Source organism: Brachyhypopomus gauderio, chromosome 14, assembly GCF_052324685.1.
Source record: "Brachyhypopomus gauderio isolate BG-103 chromosome 14, BGAUD_0.2, whole genome shotgun sequence".
In the NCBI taxonomy this organism is placed as follows: domain Eukaryota; kingdom Metazoa; phylum Chordata; class Actinopteri; order Gymnotiformes; family Hypopomidae; genus Brachyhypopomus; species Brachyhypopomus gauderio.
Window position 1 is genome coordinate 22733947 of NC_135224.1, and position 21238 is coordinate 22755184.

At 40.0% G+C, this 21238-nt stretch overlaps 1 protein-coding gene across 1 annotated transcript; it reads left to right on the top strand.

The window, feature by feature from the left end:
- LOC143475250 (dual specificity tyrosine-phosphorylation-regulated kinase 4-like) lies at positions 1 to 7786 on the top strand. Its single transcript, XM_076973034.1, has 18 exons — positions 1 to 96; positions 202 to 268; positions 1764 to 1838; positions 2169 to 2291; positions 3189 to 3263; positions 3585 to 3707; positions 4326 to 4488; positions 4724 to 4887; positions 5004 to 5140; positions 5352 to 5492; positions 5677 to 5812; positions 6039 to 6120; positions 6271 to 6443; positions 6547 to 6607; positions 6704 to 6833; positions 6950 to 7119; positions 7279 to 7492; positions 7714 to 7786. Exons 1-16 carry the CDS (start codon positions 74 to 76, stop codon positions 7062 to 7064), a joined length of 1788 nt encoding a protein of 595 aa, XP_076829149.1. The 5' UTR covers positions 1 to 73; the 3' UTR covers positions 7065 to 7119; positions 7279 to 7492; positions 7714 to 7786.
- The last annotated feature ends 13452 nt before the right edge of the window (positions 7787 to 21238 follow it).

Here is a 21238-nt window from a genome sequence, read left to right on the forward strand (position 1 = left end):
CTTCATTGTGTTTATTGTACGTTGGACGTCGAGTGAATCTTATCTTGAGAAGAAATCTTAAATCCCACACAAAATGAATTCTACGAAAGCTCCTAAGTAAGGTTAAAATATTCATAGTAACCTGGCTATTATTCCTTATTATGATAGATACCGACCGGTGGTCTTGTTCGAAATTGTACAAATTATATTTTCTATCTTCAGGAAACTTCGAAGAGATCCGATTGTAAACAGGATGAAAAAAACACAGGACTTAAACACATCGGAAAAGGTATGTCGATTAAGCCTTCATTAACATATTTTTTCTTCTACACAAATATAGTTACTTGGATTTCCCCGCACGCTAATGATTGAGCCGCGGCCATTTTCTGCGGTCGCGCTGTCTAAGCGAGATCGGTGATCAAGCGCGCTGTAAATAACTCGCTGTTTTCATCGGTTTGTAGCAGCTTCTTCCCAGAGTTTTGGTAATATGGCGTAATTGAATGAGCGCTTTCTCTCATCCCGTTAGAAGTATTCGCATTTCACGCTTCTGTTTCTTTTTGAGCCTGCTTGAAATGTAACTTCGCGTTTGTACCGTTCAAAAACATCGTTGGGCTGTTAAAATATTAATAGATAAGTGGACCGTTACATTATATTCCTGTTTATTGTTTCCTGAAGTTTTATCCCAGTCTGTACAGTTTAAGGTAGTTTTAACGGTCCCAAGACAACGTGTTGGTCCGATGAACCACGATCACGGCTGACGTGGAAAAGAGAAACTAGCCACGTGCTAAAACTAGAGCACATTTCTTGATCACAAGATTTCCTTTTGTTTTAGGTTAATTGCATTTAAAAAATAGGGCCGATTTAAATTTGAATATCTTTGGACTGGCTTGATCAAATTAAGGCAGCCTTTTTGGTTATATTGTGCTGCATCTAATAAAACCATTTTCAATGTGATTAAGTAATGTTGAAAAAAATGTCAAAGTTACTAACAAATAACATAGACAACTTCATTATTTTAAATTAATTTCTCAATGTATTAACGAAAATGAGCTTATACATTTTATAAACAGGGAAAATTACCCAAGTATAACAACCGCGTTTCGGTTCCTCAATCAATGACTGCCGCGTTTTAGCTGTGTGATTTCTGACTCCGCCCGATGTCCGTCCCCTCCTTTATTTTCCCGGGAAAGTTCTTGTTCATGTGTATATAGAGCGTGTTTACGTGTCTCTCCTCTTGCTTATTGTACGTATCACCCGTCTCTTCTTGTAGTTGTATTTTATATACAACTATATATGTCTAGCGGACAGAAAAGTGTAAATCGTTGAGATTGCGTTCACATTTGCAGTCAAGAGTTAATTGATCAGAAAATGTTTCTAGAGATAAATAGCAACATGAGTTGATACGCAAAGTTCTTCTAAACAAGGAGTATATATTGTCTAGGAATTTGGTGCCCTAAGTTAGTATTATGTCTATGAATTTGAAAGTTAAATGTTGAGTATTATTTATTTCCTTTTGTGGCTTCATACTAACATGTAATTTTGAAATGTAGCTTGACTATGGGAAATGTAATATACATTTTCTGTTGTTGAACTACGAGTAATGTCTTTAAAATAGTTCCATATGTTTTCTGTTTGGTTTGATTTTACCTAATACATTTCTTAGATCATAAACTACAAAATCAATGTTAAAGTTTGTTGATAAATGGTGTTACATTTTTCTAGAGACTGGCAAAAGACCCTTGTATCTTTATGATGTACCTATATGTGTTTCTTTGTCTTCAAAGGGTGGCAATCCTGATGTTGTAATGTCTAAACAAACAAAGAACGCTCAAATAGGATCTGTACGATTCCCTAAACTGGTGAGACCCCATCTGTCTGTGTACTGACATAGTTAATTAACAAGAGTTTGTTGCCCACCAGGCAGATATTTACTAATCTGAGATTGTTCTGAACATTTTGATATAAACTATGTAGGTAAAATGCTATATTTAAGTATGTTTAGAGACAAATTTATGAAAAAACATGCTTAAACACAAAAAAGGCTCAAAGACCTCGGAGGGTTTTAACTTGTGTGCTAAGTAAGACAGTGGTACAATAGTGGTCAGTACTTATAAAACAATGAGACAAAGCTTTGTGTAGGATATTATTTCGATGCCACCGGTACTCACCCCTTGTTTTTCTTCATTTAGAACTGTAACGTGGATGCTGGCACTAAGTTTCCATCGAAGGCAAGACTGCAGTCTACCTCCAGTGCCATGCCCAACAAGGAGCACACTGGCAAGTTGCCTCAAATCCACCAGAGGCATCTTCATGTAAGCATGTCACAGTTCTACAAGTTCCAAAGTTGTTTTCTCTATATCAGGGGTACTCAAATAGAAATGATTACGGGACACATTTTATTTATTCAATCACTGAAGGGGCCGGTTACGGGGGGGGTGGGTGGGTGGGGGGACACGAACGTAAGCTGTCAGGGGGGGGGGGGGGGTGGCGAACGCATTTGGGCGTCTGCTACCTGTTTGTTGATGCCATAGAGGCAATCCCCGGCATCGTCTTGAGATCGTGGTGCACGATTTCAAAATAAGAGCGGATAGCGCGAGTGGAAAAAAAAAGATTCCTTAAAAAAAAAAAACACTTTTCAAAACAGCTCGTGGGCCAGAAATAGATAGCCCGTGGGCAGCAATTTGAGTATGGGGGATCAATAATATCCATTATTAGCTGCCATATTAGTGCTTCTGAACCACATGACTTATCTCGAACATTAAGCACTCCAACAAAAGTATAGTAAAGTGCAAACTGTTAACCTCATAGCCCCCCGAGTGTCAAGCATTTGGACAGCGTGGGGGTGATCCCAAATCTGCACTCTGCTGGAGATGTCTGTGGGGCACTCTTCTGATACTGTCCCTAGTTTCCCTGTTATGGCCCCCTTCTTGCTTGTCTGCCAGGGCTCCTATTAGCCTGGGAAGCTTTATAGGCCCCAGCTTCACCTGGCCACAGGGCTTCCTGCATGATGTTTCTCCTAATATGTAAAAAACACTATGGTTACAAGATACCCTTGTATCTTTATGATGTTTAAACTCTTCGTGGATATGCAAGTTTTGATTTGCATATCCATGGTAAGAACCTTTTAAATATATAAAAATAACTCATGACCATGAGTTTGGGACAGAGGACATGAGTGAGCATGTATATGTGTTTCTTTGTCTTCAAAGGGTGGCAATCCTGGTGTTGTACAGTGTGAACAAAGAAAGAACGCTCAAATAGGATCCGTACGATTCCCTAAACTGGTGAGACCCCATCAGTCTGTGTACTGACATAGTTAATTAACAAGAGTTTGTTGCCCAGCAGGCAGATATTTACTAGTCTGAGATTGTTCTGAACACTTTGATATAAACTGTGTAGGTAAAATGCTATAATTAAGTATGTTTAGAGACAAATTTATGAAAAACATGCTTAAACACAAAAAAGGCTCTGAGGGTTTTATATTAGTGGGCTAAGTAAGACAGTGGTACAATAGTGGTCAGTACTTATAAAACAATGAGACAAAGCTTCGTGTAGGATATTATTTCAATGCCTCCGGTACTCACCCCTTGTTTTTCTTCATTTAGAACTGTAACGTGGATGCTGGCACTAAGTTGCCATCGAAGGCAAGGCTGCAGTCTACCTCCAATGCCAAGCCCAACAAGGAGCACACTGGCAAGTTGCCTCAAATCCACCAGGGGCATCTTCATGTAAGCATGTCACAGTTCTCATACAAGTTCCAAAGTTACATCCTACCATGGTATACTTGATCTGGTACAAAATAATTTCTGTCACATCTATAGAACTAGCATCAATCTTAAACGAAAGTTCTACTACCTGATGTGACACTTATGTATCGTGGCTGCTGCTGTCAAAGTAGTTATTAAATGATATAACAGTATGTAAAATATATAATGATTTACTTTCTAGCTGTAGAAAATGGTGTGGAGTTATTCTAGTAGAATTGGTAAAATATCTATACCAAAGGGAAATCTATATCTAAGGAAAACATAACAGTGTTCAATGCAGGGATGTTCAAGAATCATAATTTGAAAAACTGCTCTTTGATTAATTTAGGGTTTAATCCAAGCTCTAAATTACCATCGCGTGGTTTAGATTTCCAATACCTTGACACACTAAACCCCATTACTGCAGAACATATTTACAAATAAGATTCTTGTCTGAAATGATGTCACTTGATCAAGCCTTGAGCAGAGTCAAACTTTATAACAGTTAAAATACCAAACAGTAATATAACAAAAAGCTACTGGCCTTTACAAGCTGGTGCGCAGTATCAGTTAGATGATGTACATGCAATGTGAATATAGGCACAGACAGCAGGAAAAGGGCATAAAGGTGAGAGAAGACCTTGCGAGTCCAGGTTCATGCAGGAGGACCTTCCAGGCTATGTCAGCACCCAAGGGCTGTGCAGGAAACAGGAGCATGAGAGACGAGAGTTTGAGGGCCACCAACTCCCCATGACCCCCATAGGTATGACAAGAGACTGGGAAGTAGAGGTGAAAGCACAAGTTCAGAGTAGGAGATCCAGCCTTAGGTTTCCTGCCCTGGAGATGTTAATCACAAATGCATATTTTAGATCACCATCCCTGGTTTAAAATTCCTCATGACTATCAGGCTAGTGTAGGTTCTGACTTTAGTTACAGGACATGGAGAAATGGTCACTGCCTGCTCATACATTCACTGCTCTATAATGTGTGTCGTACAGAAGTGTTGAACTATTTTGAGAAGAGGTTGAGCAATTATGAGAAGCTGGAGATCACATGCTACTCTGAGATCTGGTACTTGGGCCTGAATGCCGAAAAAATCAACTCGTATCCCAAAAAGCCCTGTAACTACGGATATGATGATGAGAAGGGTGCCTACATCAAGGTCATTGTCTATCTATTTATTCATCTCTGAGGAACAGTTGGATAGCCAGATCATCATTTCACCAAATCATTTAAGAATCATTAAACATGAACTCTTCTTGGGTGATATGTTTACAGGTTCTCCACGACCATATTGCGTATCGTTATGAGATTCTGGGAATCGCTGGAGAAGGAGGATATGGAAAGGCATTTAAGTGCTTGGATCACAAAACCAACGAGATGGTTGTTGTGAAAATGCTTAGCAGCAAACAGAGGTTATACAACATTTTCATCTACATGCCCTCATTTACACTTGGATATCTTATTCTGTTTTTAACACCTCATGCTATGATTAATCTTCAAATGCTGGAGTAATTCATGAAGTCTAATTTATTTCATATAACAATGTCACTATAGCTTATAGCATTTTGAGACTGAAATAAGAACACTGCTGTTAAATGACTTTCTTGTTTGTCTTGTTTTCAGTACTAAAGTAGAATCAATTGAGGAAGTGAGGATCCTGGATGATTTGCGGAGGGAGGATCCCAATGGCTCCTTCAATGTGATTCACATGAAGGATTATTTCCGCTTCCGGAACCACCTCTGCATCACTTTTGAGCTCCTGGGGTGAGTGAGCACATGTGTACTTATGTGTGCATTAAATAATTGGGACTCCTGGGAGGATGAGAGCTAAATTTTCCTTCTCATCTTCATTGGCCTGGAGAGTGGGGTAGCAACACAGCGCGGTGTGCTTTGAACCTCACCTCAGAGTTTTGCCCCTTAGTTGATATGCCCTTCTGTCTCCCCTCAGTCCAAGCCTGAAGGAAGTAATTAAGAACAGCTCTGAGGGTTTAAGTGAGGATGAGGTGCGCCACTATGCCCAAGAGCTGCTCAAGTGCCTCCTGATGCTAAAACGGAAGAGGATCATCCACGGTGACCTTAAGCCTGTGAGTACGACAGCAGTCTTGTGGTTGGGCTGCACCTTGTAGGAAGAGTGAGCCTTGAAGAGTAAATAAAGTAGGCAGTGCCACACTGGGTCTATTTAGCAGTGCTAGAAGTCTCACTTAACAGTTTATTTTATTGAAGAATGAAACATGAAACACATTCATTCTTCAGTTTTTGTAGAAGCTGTTAGTTATACGAGAGGCTCACCTGTTATTTTTGTCTACCAAGGGAAATATCCTGCTGTCAGAGAACGGAAACGGCAGGATAAAGATCATTGATTTTGGATGCAGCCGCTATGAGCATGAGGGAGGTGTGTAAAATGAACCAAACGTTCCCATACACATGTGTGTTTCTGTGTACATCTAAATAATATGTAACAGACTCATGCCATTCTTTCATTAATCTGTTTTTTTCCTTCAACTTCTCTTCATTCTTCACTCTCTCCCATCTTTCTCTGTAGCTTGTGCAACTGCAGGAACATTTCCTTATTCTGCACCGGAGATGTTCCTGGGTCAGTTCTATAATAGCTCTTTTGATATGTGGAGTCTGGCCTGCATACTAGCTGAGCTGTACACAGGTGTGCGACTGTTCACTGGAAACAAGATGGCTGATGTATGTTCCTGCATAATGGAGGTAAAGGCACAAACAAATTTAAGATGTGCTGTTTCAATTGTAAATAAGAACTTGGTTGTTGGAGTGATAAAATGTTAATAGATATTTTATTCTTTTATTTGAGGTTCTTGGAATGCCACCATCCAACCTTCTCCCATCTGGATGCACAGCAGATCATTTATTTTGTGAGCACATCTTTAAGAATTCAAATTTGCTTACAATAATTTCTATGTATTCCTATATAAGTAAGTAATATTAAAGGCTTTTTTGTACTTTGGAAGACTCTTCGATAATGCGCAGCCACAGTGTGAATAGAAAAGGCGGAGTCAGGCGCCCTGGATCTTTAAGTCTGGGCAAAGTTCTGAAGACAAAAAGCCACCTGTTCCTGGACTTCCTCATGCGCTGCCTAACGTATGTAATCTCTGATCAGTTTGCCATATCCTGAACATTAAATTGTTGCTGTCTGCCAAAGATTTATTTGAGACAATGGTGCATGTGTGGTTTTTGTTACCTACTGCCCCCTGTAGGTGGGATCCTGCAGAGCGTCTCACCCCGGAAGAGGCTTTGAGGCACGAGTGGATTCAGCAAGGCCATCGTCAAAGCTCTAGGGCTCAGGCTTTGAGGAAGGGGCCTAAAAATTAATAATGCAACCGTGCTGAGCTTGCCCACCTACAAGGGGCCGACAAGATCACGCTTGGTAAATTAATCTCAGTGGAAGTCCGACATGTGAAAACAATTTGACATGCAAGCCTTTCACTTTTCTAATCTGGAGTCTGTAGTCAGTTAAAGACATTTATTTTCTCTGGGTTGCAGCACAGCAACTTTTGTATTAACCATAGTGTTTTTTACATATTAGGAGAAACATCATGCAGGAAGCCCTGCGGCCAGGTGAAGCTGGGGCCTGTAAAGCTTCCCAGGGTAATAGGAGCCCTGGCAGACAAGCAAGAAGGGGGCCATAACAGGGAAACTAGGGACAGTATCAGAAGAATGCCCAACAGACATCTCCAGCAGAGTGCAGATTTGGGATCACCCCCACGCTGTCCAAATGCTTGACACTCGGCAGCTATGAGGTTAACAGTTTGCACTTTACTATACTTTTGTTAGAGTGCTTAATGTTCGAGATAGGTCATGGGGTTCAGAAGCACTAATATTGGAGTTAATAAGGGATATGGGGAAAGTCAATAATGCCAGTGGAGTATATAGAGAAAACAAAGTTTTGCCTTTAAATATTGTCCACTCTAGAGAATTGTTGTTTTTGACTAAATTATACTTCTTCTAATGTTCAATCCAGGTCACACTGATGGTGAGGAATGTGTTGATTCTCCATGGCCACCACTACTCCAGGATAGAATCCAGGCTCAAATACTCAATAAAATCTTAAGAAATGAAGAAGGGTGCCAATGTGTTGCCTTTTAATACACATTTATTTTTGTAGTGTGTTCAGCCACTTGTTTGTACAGTTTTTGCACTCGTTATGAATACACAATATGAGTGTGTATTCTGTGCTTATGACCACAATAGCCTGTAGAAATCCTCTCTCCTCAGATATCTGAAGCTAAGTAAGCATTTTGTAGTTGAGTTGTATTTTATTTTCAGTTAACAAGCTTAAATGTGTTCTGTAAAAAAAAAAAAAGCCGTTTGTTTCTTTAGCTTTAGCACTCATTATAAATAGGTAATCTCAGGGTGTTTTCATTGCAACCGGCCACACCATCATGAATAAGTGTTTATAAAGAGAATAGTGAATTATTCAAATGATATAACTGGACACATTCAACCTAAAACATGTCCACTTGTAACTAATGATGATTACATGAGTGACATTAGAGAGTTTAGATTTTATTTTGGTCTTTAGAGAAACATGTACATATATACGTATAAACATTATATATATATATATATATATATATATATATAATGTTTATACGTATATATGTACATGTTTCTCTAAAAGTGGGAGAAGGGTTATTTGTTCACAGTTCAGTGTTGGGGTTAAGGGTTGTCGTATTTATGTGTTTTAAGCTCCCTAAAAATGAACAGTTACTTGAGAGTATCCCACTCCACTATATGAATATATTTATTGGTCATTATGTCTCAAAGGGTAAAACTTAAATTTGTATCATGGAACTGTAGGGGCCTACATAAACTCCCAAAGATTAAACATGTTATAAATAGGCTTAAGGATTTGGACTCCAAAATTGTATTTTTACAAGAAACACATATACTAGAAGAAGATATTGTTAAAGTACAAAGGAGGTGGCAGGGAAATTAGTTTTCGGCATCTTTTATATCACAGGCTAGAGGTGTAATGAATTTAATACATAAATCGGTACCATTCCCAGTGGCAAATATAATTAAAGATAAATAAAGATATTTGATTATTCAAGGTTCACTTTTATCAGAAAAGTTAAATTTGGTGAATGTATATGGTCCCAACATAGACGACCCTGCTTTCTTCTCAAATTTGTTTCTTATTCTCTCTGCACTCGAGGGTCAATACATAATAGCAGGGGATTTTAACTGCACTTTGGATCCAAGCAAAGACAGATCCAAAGGATGCGATAAAACACACAATAAAAGTCAGACTACTATTTTAAAGTTTGCTAAAGAATTAAATCTGTTAGACATTTGGAGGGAATTGAATCAAGAGGGCAAGGCTTACTCATGTTATTCTAGCACACATAAGCTCTGCTGTAAAGTATCCCGTTTTGGCCGGGACAGTCCCGTATTTTACCGCTCTGTCCCGGCGTCGTCCCGTATTTTCAGTTTTCAATTGTTATTTTTTTTTTAAGCGTTCATGTGCCGCTCCAAACAGAATTCTGTCACTAGCCTCGCGAGAACTGCCACCCAGGCTACTGCAGATGACAGTTCTCGTGACAGAATTCTGTTTGGAGCGACACATGAATGCTTTAAAAAAAAAATTAAAACTTGCGGGTTTAGTGTCGACAGTGGGAGCAAACCTGGAACAACAAATCAGAGATGGATTTAACGAGAGAAGGCAGTCCTGCCAAAAAAGCTAAGCATACTGTGACGTTGGGACAGAAGCAGCAGGAGACAGAGGCTGAGGGTGACCTGTTTTATTCTCCATAGAAACTTAGGAACTCAGGCACCACGGCAGTAGAAACATTAAAGCAAAAGAAATATAGAAGACAAGCGAGCAACGAAGACTAAGGCACACAGGTGAGTAATACTCTTCTCTCCACCGGAGCGAGACGGGGTAGCCAGGTGAATGCGCAGCACTGGACGGCGTGACCTGTGGAAATAAATACACCCCAGCTGATTAGAGACAGGTGCTAGTATTCTGGTGATTGGGAAGGTGGGAGTGATCGAGACTGCGAGGGTGTGCTGCGTGTGGTTGTGGGTGTGCGTGTGACCGAAGGTGTGTGTTTGGGCGCCCTCTGGCGGCCTCCGGGCCGGCCTACCGTGACACATACGTGTGAGTACCTTGACGAATGGGACAGGGAATTTACTTTCCTAAAGAGGAGCATGAAGGGCCATAGCTACTCATTCTGTAAGATATGTAGCTGTGATTTTATTGCCTCTCATGGGGGAAGGAACGATGTCTGTCAGCACGAACAATCTGCCAAGCACAAACGCGGGCTAAAGGCACAGAAATATGCCCAGGAGATGTCCCCATTTGTAGCTAGAAATATCACTAGAAAATTAATTTTTTTATTCATTTGTAGTTCAAAACATATTTGGGGTGTTTTTCTTCACTTTTTGCCACTCCAAAGATGTTTTTGTTTCTCCTACAGCCTCGATTGCAGCTATATGCAAATAACTGATTATGCAAATTAGGCGATGACGTCATACACGGGAAATGTCCCGTATTTTTAAATACAAAACTTGACAGGTATGCATAAGTATCGGCAGGGCTACAATACAAATTACAAAAATGTTTCTACGATAATATCATCATTTCAGATCATGCACCTTGTTGCTTAATATATGAGGACAGTAAATTAGTAAAACACTCCTTAAGATGGTGTTTTCAACACAGATGGCTGCAAGATAAAGAATTCTTAAAATATGTGGGGAAGCAGATAAGATGAGTTCTTTGAGATTAATACAACGCAGACATCTGCCTGTATAAAATGGGAAGCTTTTAAAGCTTTTCTTAGGGGTCATATTATAAGCTACACCAGTTCGCAGACTAAGAAAAAACATCAAGCAAGGCTGTGTCTGGAAAAAAATTTAGGGAAGTGCAAATGGGGGTTTTTCAGGAAAATAATCCACAAACAGAAACTGAATTACAGGCCCTGAAAGCGGAGTATGAGGAGCTCTCAGCTTCTAGAGCAGCTGCAAGTGTAATAAGACTTAAACAGTCCTTTTATGATCAAGGTGATAAATCTGGTAAACTTTTGGCATGGCAAATTAAACAATTAGAATCAAGAAACTCAATTACTTTAATTACAATTAATGATGAAACTATAATAAACCCAACTGAAATTAATGATGCTTTTAAAATTTTTTATGAACAATTGTATAATACAGAAATTGATTTTGGCACAAATAAATTCAATGATTTCATGAAAGGATTAGAAATACCAGCTATATCAGAAGAAGGCAAAGGCTGTCTGGACTCAGCAGTTACCATGCAAGAAATTGAAAGCGCTATTGATTTTATGAAAGCAGGTAAAAGGGCAGGACCAGATGGCTTACCAATAGATTTATATAAAATATTTAAGAAAAAACTTTTAAAGCCACTAATTGAAATGTTTCTAGAAGCATTTCATAAAGGGACTCTCCCCCCTGATATGAATGACGCTCTAATTATACTACTTCCAAAACCTGGAAAGCCATCTAATAAATGTGAAAATATGAGACCAATAAGCCTTCTGAATTCTGATCTAAAAATTATATGTAAAATCCTAGCGAACCGTGTTCAAAATTTTATGCCTGAAATAATTAATAAAGATCAAAATGGTTTTATAATTGGAAGACAGGGATTTCATAATGTTAGGAGAGTACTGAATATTGTTACGGAACAGCTCCGGTCCCTTCCCTGTGGGCGTGTCATAATGTCGTCTGCGTGCAGTTATGTCCATGTTTGTACTTCCGTGGGTGTGGGTTGTTTGTGAGCGTGTTCGTTTGTTACACCTGTGCCTTGTCTCGAGGTCACGCGGGTCTGTGTAACTCACCTATATAATGTGCGTTCGCGCAGTGTCTTGTGCTCGTCTTTGTCTAAAGTTTCGTGTCTGCGCGAGTGTTGGGTTTGTGCTGCTCGCGCTCCACTCGGAGCTTCACGTATTTGAGAAAGATTAAATGTTCTATGTTCACCGTAAGACGCTAGTCGTGTCTCCTCCTTCCTCCAGCACCACAGCGTCACAAATATACTAAATTATAGTAAAGAAGCTTTAGATACTGCCCTGCTGTCCCTAGATGGAGAGAAGGCCTTCAATAGGGTTGAATGGCCCTATCTACTCAGAGTATTAGAAAGATTCAGGTTTGGAGAAAATTTCATAAACTGGGTACATTTAATATACAACAAACCCACTGCAGAAATTCTGACAAATAGAAATATCTCACAACCAATAGTTATTAAAAGGGGATGCAGGCAGGGATGCCCCTTATCCCCTCTATTGTATTCACCGTATTTCGCCACGCCCACTTTCAAGTGTATGTTTCTTCCGCCTTTGTGTTAGAACTTCCGGTCAGCTATTTTTGCATTAGTGTACACTACTACATTTTAATGATTTTTTTTCATAAAATAGGCATTCTTGTCTATTTACTTCTTTACTTCCTAAAATTACAAAATGAATGCAAGGAAAAGATGTGGCCACTGATTATAAAATAGTTACTTATCTGATCACAAGCACCCGACACGTTTGCTTCATCGGAGCTTCATAACCGAGCCATGTCTCGGCATAAGGGTGATCTGGTGTTGGTTTCCCCTCCACAAAATGATAAGAGCAGACGTATGGACGTTTGGGTGGATATTTTAAATTTAGCGCCTTCAGCCTTATACGCAGGTCCTCTTCGTTGGAAGCCCGGTTACCTCATCAGCTCTGAGGGAGACACACTGCTACACCTTCGTGGTGCGCGGTGTGTTTACAAGCAGCGAGCCGCTAACACTATTAAAACCGGCGTAGTGTAAGACGGGAGACTAGCGGCATGAAGTGTCTGTGCTGTTGTGATTGTACTTTGAGTCTCGTTGGTGAGACGCTTCTGTCACACGTTTGGAATAAACCACATACGAGGTGCAGCAAAGGCACCGCAGACAACTGAGGGAGCTTCAAAACTACTGACACTGTCTGTTCTCTTCTTCCTAAAGATGAGCGCAGGTCAGTGGCGTTGTAACGAGTGTTAATAACGGAGTTTATACACTTTTCACATAGAAAACAACAGTTGCGTACATAACAGAGCTCGTAGTGTGCTCCAAACGTGACAAAGTCCTGAAGCATATCACGCCATATGTTTATATCAAAGTTTGTGCTTGTTTTTTTTTACTTAATACTTAATTTGTGTCCATTTTACATCCGCCCCACTAATAATTTACACCCCGGCCCCCTACACTTGGCCACCTCTGCTCTAACTGAACATATTATGCTAGTCATATTGTGTTTGTTGTCGTTTTGCTTGTAATTGGTATCAACATATACGTAGCACCGGAAGTTCGAACACAAAGTCAACCAATATGGCCCCGCCCAGCGTTGTCAGGAAAATAGCGTGAATACATTAGCGATTGAACCCTTTGCAATAGCTTTACGTTCACACCCACAAATTTACGGAATTTCTCTAGGACAAAGTGAACATAAGATGTCTCTTTATGCTGATGATGTCATCCTGTTTGTTACAAAATTAAGCAAATCAATTCTGGCTATATTAGAGTTAATAAAAAAAATTATTTCAGGGTATGCACATTATCAAAGCTGTATGGAGGTCAACTAGGTCATTGAATTTTAAAGTTTTTAAATTAATAAATAGTTTGTTTGTTGATTTATGATAATTGGATTGATTTATAATTCTTATAGCTTTCTTCTGTAACATGAATATTGGTTTAGTGTTGGTTTTATATGCGTTTCCCCATATCTCCACACAGTAGGTCATGTATGGGAATATGAAAGAACAATATAGCAAATAGAGTGATGATTGATTTAAAATATCTTTCGTTTTATGTAATATTGCAATAGTTTTAGCCATTTTTGTTTTTACATAGTTTATGTGTTGTTTCCAGCATAATTTGTGATCGATTATAACAGCTAGAAATTTGTTTTCATATTTCCTCTCTATATTAACATCAATCCTAATTTTTATATTATTCTTGATTTGTCTATTGCCAAATACTATAAAATTAGTTTTACTCAAATTCAGTGACAATTTGTTCATATCAAACCATTTGTTAAACTCTTTTAATTCCCATTCCACTGTATTCAGAAATTGTTCTAAACTTTGTCCAGAGTAATATAAATTGGTATCATCGGCAAATAAGACACAGTTCATACATTCAGATACTTTACAGATGTCATTTATGTACAATATAAACAGTTTTGGTCCTAGTACTGATCCTTGCGGAACCCCACATGTGATGTTCAATAGATCAGATTAAATATTGCTTATTTGTACATAATGATGTCTATCTTCTAGGTAACTTTTGAGCCATGAATATGCTAGTCCTCTAATCCCATATCTCTCCAGTTTATTCATGAGTAAGTCATGATCTATAGTGTCAAAAACCTTCCTTAGGTCTATAAACACCCCAACAGTATACTCCCTATTATCTATTGCAGTGGAAATCTCCTCTACCAGTTGCATCACTGTCATCGAGGTGGACCTATTTGCTCTAAATCCGTATTGATTATCACTTAGTAATCTGTTTATTTATAAAATCATCAAGTCTGTCTACAAATAATTTTTCTAAAATCTTGGAGAACTGAGGGAGCAAACAGGTCTATAGTTGGAGAGCTTGTGTCTGTTTCCATTTTTATATATAGGTATGATTTTAGCTTTTCATTTTCATTTTATTGGGAAAAATACCTGTCTTAAAAGATTGGTTGCAAATATGTGTAATTGGTTTTACTGTGCATTCTATAATATCTTTTATCAATGTCAGTCGAATCAGTGGATTTTTTGTTTTTGAATTTATTTACAATATCCAAAATTTCCTTTTCCTCAGTTCCCCTAACAATGATGGAGTGAGTTGTTTTGTTGATATATTCACCTATTTCTTCTGTATTTCTTGTTTTCTCAATCGCTTTTGTTAAAGTGGGCCCAACATTCACAAAATAATGATTAAATTCATTTACAATTTCTTTAGTTTCATTTATACTTGTGTTGTCATCTTTTAAAATGTAGTCTATATTGTCTTCTCTTCCTCATCCATTTTTAATAATGCTGTTTAGAACACTCCAAGTCTGTTGAGTGTTGCTCCTATACCTTTCTAACAGTTTCTGGTAATGTTCCTTTTTGCTAAATCTCATCACACTTATTAATTTATTTTTATATATTTTATATTTAATCTCCGCTTCTTTTGTTCTTAATTTAAAAATTTTCTTATATAATATATTTTTCTTTCTACATGCATTAGCAATCCCCTTCGTAATCCAAGGTTTGTTAGCATTTTTAGTCCTTTGTGTTAGTTTTTTTAATGGACAGTTTTTTCATATAACATAATAAAAGTAGACAAGAATGCCTGATATGCTTTGTTTGGATCATGATTTGCATATACCTCTGTCCAGTTTTGTTGCATTAAGTCCATTTTAAGGGCAGTGATAGCTTTTGGAGTTCTGTGTCTTTTCACTTTATAGATATTTGGCCTGTGTTTATTTTGTACATCAACTAAGTTTTGAAAAACTGCAAAAACCGGTAGGTGATCACTTATGTCATTTATGAGCAGTCCCCCAACTATTGCACTATCAATCTTGTTAGTGAATATGTTATCGATTAATGTAGCAGAATATGTTGAATATGTTGTTATTCTAGTTGGTTTTATTATCACTGGAAATAAATTGTAGATGTACATTGTATTGATAAAATCAGTCGTTCCTTTGTGTCCATTTGGGTTTAACAAGTCAATATTGAAGTCTCCACATACAATCTGTACCTTGTTGTTGTTTGCTCTGTCAAGCACTTTCGCTAATTTATCTTTAAATGCATTGATGCAAACCCCTGGTGCTTTATACACACAACTAATTAATATATTTTTAGATTGTTTTACATTCATTTCTATTGTTATATATTCCAATATATTATCTATAGCCTTTGACGACGCTGATGCTGAATAGTCCACACATGGTGATTTTGTCTGGCTGTCCTTGCGGTTCCTTGCACGCTGACAAAGGTGATGTTACTAATAATCCTGACGGTGGGTTCTTGATGGCGATCAGTTTCTCTGGTCTCGTCTCTGTTGTCTGGCATGGATCATAAAGTGTCTCATTATCCTGATGCACTTCTTGTCAAGGTTTATTCTGTCCTGGTCCTCATGTCCTGGGAGCCCGACTCAAGTTGAGGTTGCACAGCAGTGTGTTGTCTTTACTCCAGGAAGAAGCACTGGAGACCTACATGATGAGTGCAGTAAGAAAGAGACAGAAAAGCAGAATAAATACCAAACACAGTTTGACGTTTTCCTGCGAAATCTGGGAGATGTTTTAGGGTTACACAAACCTCAAAAAACAAAACATTAAATAAGAGTGTTAGGAGCAAATAGAAGAAGGGGCAGATGTAACATGCTCCAGGTGGGTGATCAGTTCATGTGATGTTCTGCCTTCGTGTTTCAACAGGCCACTGAGTCATCATGTGGTTACAGGTGTGGTTGAAATTCTGTAAACCTCAAATGGTGAGTGTCAGGGCTGGCTCGGATGCCACGCCTTCTACCTCCACAAGAGGCACCCGAGTCAGTCCTAGACTGCGAATGCGCATAAACCGCGTCGTGTTATGCAGCGGTACGCGAGCGTGCATACACCTGTAGTGGTCACGGGCGGGGCACTGCTGGGGCCTGCCCTCACAGGCGCAATCAGCAGTGATCTGTTTCACCTGTTGCCATGGCTTCTTGAGGAAGCTTGTGGAGACGGATCACTGCTGATTTGTTTTGGCTCGCCGACTCGTTCTCAGGCCTTTCCCTGCTTTCTCTAAAGCCAGTACGTTGCGTTCCCGATTAAAGGTGTCTCGCCACCTTATGCTCTCTCTCTCTCTCTCTCTCTCTATCTCTCTCTCCTCTGTTACTTCCCTACAACTTATTCGAGTAACTATCTCCTGCGCTGCTTATTGGCCTCTCCAGTTTTTCTCCATCTGTTTCACTTCCTATCTGTTATACATTTATTTTGGGAAGGTTTTGTTTGTTGTGGCGTTTTGCCTGCTCCCAGTTACTTTCCCTGGCGTTCTTGGTTTTGTTTTTATGCGACGAGTTTTTTCCGCGTCTTTTGATTTGCCTTTTAAATTTTATCTCCCTTCTGACTACGGGTGTTTTTTTGTTCTATTTTTTTCCCGCGTGTTCAGTCGAGTTTCATTTTACACGTTGAGTTTTCCATGTCGTTTTGTGTTGTTTTTGCCACGGTGCGTGTGGGTGCATTTCTCTCTCACTCACGAATTACATCACTGCTTATTGTGCTTGTTCGAGCCGGCACTTGGGTCCATCTCTCTCAGTTTATTCATGCGGTGGGTATGGTGACGTAACCAAGTGATTATTTTTCTTTTTCATAAATCACCTGTGATTGTTATAAGAAAAATGCCAGGAAAAGCAGATTCACAGTTTCAGTCTTTCTCCCTTGATCCCCGGGCATGATGAGGAACATGGGTAGCAGGGCCATCCTGGTCCAGGGCCTAGGGTTAGGGTTAGTATCTGGGCCTGTATCTGTGGCTAGTGGTGAGTGCATGTGGATGTACAGCTTTCCTGCTGTACAGACAGAAGTGTCACCAGAGCTTCAGGACACATCTTTAGGCAACCAGCTAGAAGAGCACTTAAATCATGCGAGTTAGTGTGCATATTTACACCTTACGATATCTCTCTCTCTCTGTATGTGTGTATGTTCCTTCTTATTGTCTTTTAACAGAACAAGTACAAACAAACAAGGATTACAAATGAAACTATTAAATAAGAATAATGAAACTGAAACACCTAAATGGTGTTTTGCCCCGGTCTAGGAGGCAAGGTGTAACACCAATGATGAAGAACAACAGAGAAATAGGGGTTTGTATTTTTATATAGGCATTCACAATATATATATAGTGGAGGCATATTTCTTCAGGAACCCACCGTGCTCATAATAAACAATAACCATTAAACAAAAAAAACTAAACTGCAAACAGCGTCGCTACTCACCCAAGCCACATTTGAGATATTATTTACAATAAATACAATACACAAGCTGTCTACAACTATGTACAATTATTCAAGCAACCAATCCAAAATGGGGCAAAGCAGAATCATCATCCACAAACCACATCAAATCGGTACACACAAACCCAATCAAATTCACAGAACACCTACAAAATCTCTCTCTCTCTAATCTTCTCCCGCCAATTCTGTGTGGTCTTTATCCGACGTTGGGGTACACGTCACGTCCAGTCCACCAATCGATGGGGAATCCAGAGGCAAGGCGTGACGAAGTAGTTAGGGATGAGAGGGGTTGGCGGAGTCCCGAAGATGACAGCGGAGCCGACAAAAACAACAACAGAAACAGCAACAACAACAACAACAACAACACAAACTACGCAGGGCCATAACAATAGTAAAGAATACGCACCACAACACTATAGCCTAGAACTGTGGGGCTTTGATTAAAGGAATTTTTACTATAAAAACTTATTTTTACCATCATGACATCTATGTTGTTTACCCTGTTTAAATGCAGCTATGAACTTCAAGGCTGTAATCAGTAAAATTCTGGTAATGGGACTATAGTTGCTACAGTATTGCTTTCTGTATGTTACGTGGTCTTATTCGTCACGGTCGTCATGGTCGTCAGGTTCCGTGTCTTTCATCGCTTCCTAAGCTGATTAAGGGTTACTGTGATATGTGAGAAGTGGGATGCCATCAAAACTGCTCAGAAGCAGCATCTAATAATAAACATTTGTTTATTATTGCAAGATGGCATGAAAGAAAAGATTAGAGTATAACAAACTTTACCTGCAAGGACAGAGGTGCAGAGAGGGGGGTGGGGTGGGGGGGGGGAATGACTGCTGACTCTTGAGAATGAGAGAAAAATGCTGAAATTGGGATGTGCTGATATTGAGACTGGGGAAAGGGCTTCAGCAAGCTCCTGGTGAATGACAGAACACTGGAAATGAGATGGAGATGGAAAAAGAGAAACCACGGGAAATCAGGTGGAAGCAGGTCAAACCTGGTGAGGCAGGAGAAGGAGTCTGAGAGACAGGGAGTGAAAAAGAGACTCTTCAGTAGCAAGAGACACAGAGGCCAGAAAAACCAAAGAACATGGCAAGTATAATGTAAGCATTGCAAGGAGCAGTCTCAGACATTCAGAGCTGGAAAGAGTAGAATATAGTCTACCTAGAGATTAAGGTAACAGATCCACAAGTTACCTTAATAATTCAAAATGTGTTGTCTGTTGAATTGTCTTACCCTCCAAAACAATTAGTATTTAGGTCATCACCTAGGTCATTATATGCAAAAGTGCTGAACATGTCATAATTTATAAGTCATCATTTAACATTTATTTATTTAGTTTATTTTTTTGTTACATTTTGGTAATTTATCCTAATTTGAACATTTAGTTACAGTAAGAATGGGAGTTTGTGAAGGTTTAGATCAACCAATGGTTTCAGCCATAGGTCAGAGGTGCGTCTCATGAACCTTTACTGTAATTGGTATAGATGCTAAACACTGCAGTATCACAAAGTCTTATAATGGAAACACAAGGCCATGTGCAGGGTGAACAGCCAAAAAGAGGAGTAAGACTTTGTGGTGTAGAGGTAAGACTGTGATGTAGAGGGGTAAGACTGTGTGGTTTAAGGCTGAGGGGACAAAATAGTGAAATACTGTAAGGGCAAGGATTGTGGACCATGTTTTACATGTAAGTCATGGTCTTACAATGGCTGAAGCTGGTCGTCGGGTGCAGCCCAATATTGGAAGAACAACTGTGTCTTCAATCATTCAAACATTTCATAGAGAAAACATGTAGGGGCAGTCATGGCCTGGTGGTTAGGGAACTGGTCTTGTGACCGGGGGGTCGTGGGTTTGATCCCCAGACCTGAGGCCATGACTGAGGTGCCCCTGAGCAAGGCCCTTAACCCTCAATTGCTCACTTGTATAAAAAATGAGATAAAAATGTAAGTCGCTCTGGATAAGGGCGTCTGCCAAATGCCATAAATGTAAATGTATGTAATTCAGAATTCAGAAATGTGCTCTGCTGTAATGCATATTGACATAAATTCTGCCGTTATTCAAATTTTTTTGTTGCAATTTTGCATTCTCATACAATACAGGACAGAGCTGGGCAACCAATGGCCCGCGGGCCACATCCGGCCCGTTGTGCGTCCCTGTCCGGCCCGCGAGGCAATAATAAATAAAACAAATATCTATGTCGTGCGTGCAATACAACTGTGACGCTTTTATTTTGAAAGTGCTACATTTGTGTTAATTCCGTGTGGACGTACGTGCGTGTGTGTGAGCTGTGCGAGAAACACTAGGTGATCAGCAACAAGTTAAGGCTGAATTTATACTCCTCCTTCAGCCAGACTTCTGTTTGCAGACTTTTCCTCGGCTTTCAACACCCTCCAGCCTCACATCCTGGCCCACAAACTCTCATCCCACTTTCAGTTGGAGGACCAGCTTATTCTATGGTTACTGGACTTTCTAACACACAGAACACAAAAAGTACTTGTAAATAATATCCACTCCAACCTACAATACACTGCAACAGGCTTTCCACAAGGCTGTGTCCTTTCTCCACTGCTTTTCATCTTATACACCAATGACTGCAGATCCACTCAACCTAATTCTCTTCTGATCAAATACGCAGATGACACAGTTCTCTCCATGCTTTCAGGCTCATCACAGTCTCACGGTCCAGCCCTCCAGGAGTTTGTTGACTGGCGTGACAACTCATGCCTCGAGCTGAATGTCAGCAAAACCAAGGAGATGGTGATAACATTCTCCAAAAAACAGCTTGTTCTGACACCATTGGTCACCACCTCTGTCCATGGCATGTCTGTTGAACTGGTGGAGGAGTACAAATATCTGGGTACCATCTTTGACAGCCACCTGAATTTCTCAGCTAACACAGAAGAGATTCTCAAAAAATGTCATCAGAGACAGTACCTCCTCAGAAAGCTCAACTCCTTTAGCGTGAAAAGAGAGATCAGGCAAACTTTTTATTACTCCTTCATTGAGAGTATCACCACCTTCTCAATTACCTGCTGGTTCTACTCAATCAGCCTCCAGAACAGGAACCGCCTGCAGAGGAACACCAACATATGTGGAGAAATCATTGGACTGCTACTCAGGAATCTGTCTGCAGTAAATGATCATTTAACACGGAGGTTGGCATACCGGATCGCCCAGGACCCCTCCCACACCCTCTACACATCACCCAGGATCCCTCCCACTCTCTCTACACATCACCCAGGACCCCTCCCACACTCTCTACACATCACCAAGGACCCCTCCCACACTCTCTACACATCACCCAGGACCCCTCCCACGCTCTCTACACATCACCCAGGACCCCTCCCACACTCTCTACACATCACCCAGGACCCCTCCCACGCTCTCTACACATCACCCAGGACCCCTCCCACGCTCTCTACACATCACCCAGGACCCCTCCCACTCTCTCTACACATCACCCAGGGCCCCTCCCACTCTCTCTACACAGCATTTGAATGGCTACCTTCAGGGTGACCTTTGTGCCCAGAGCTGTCCA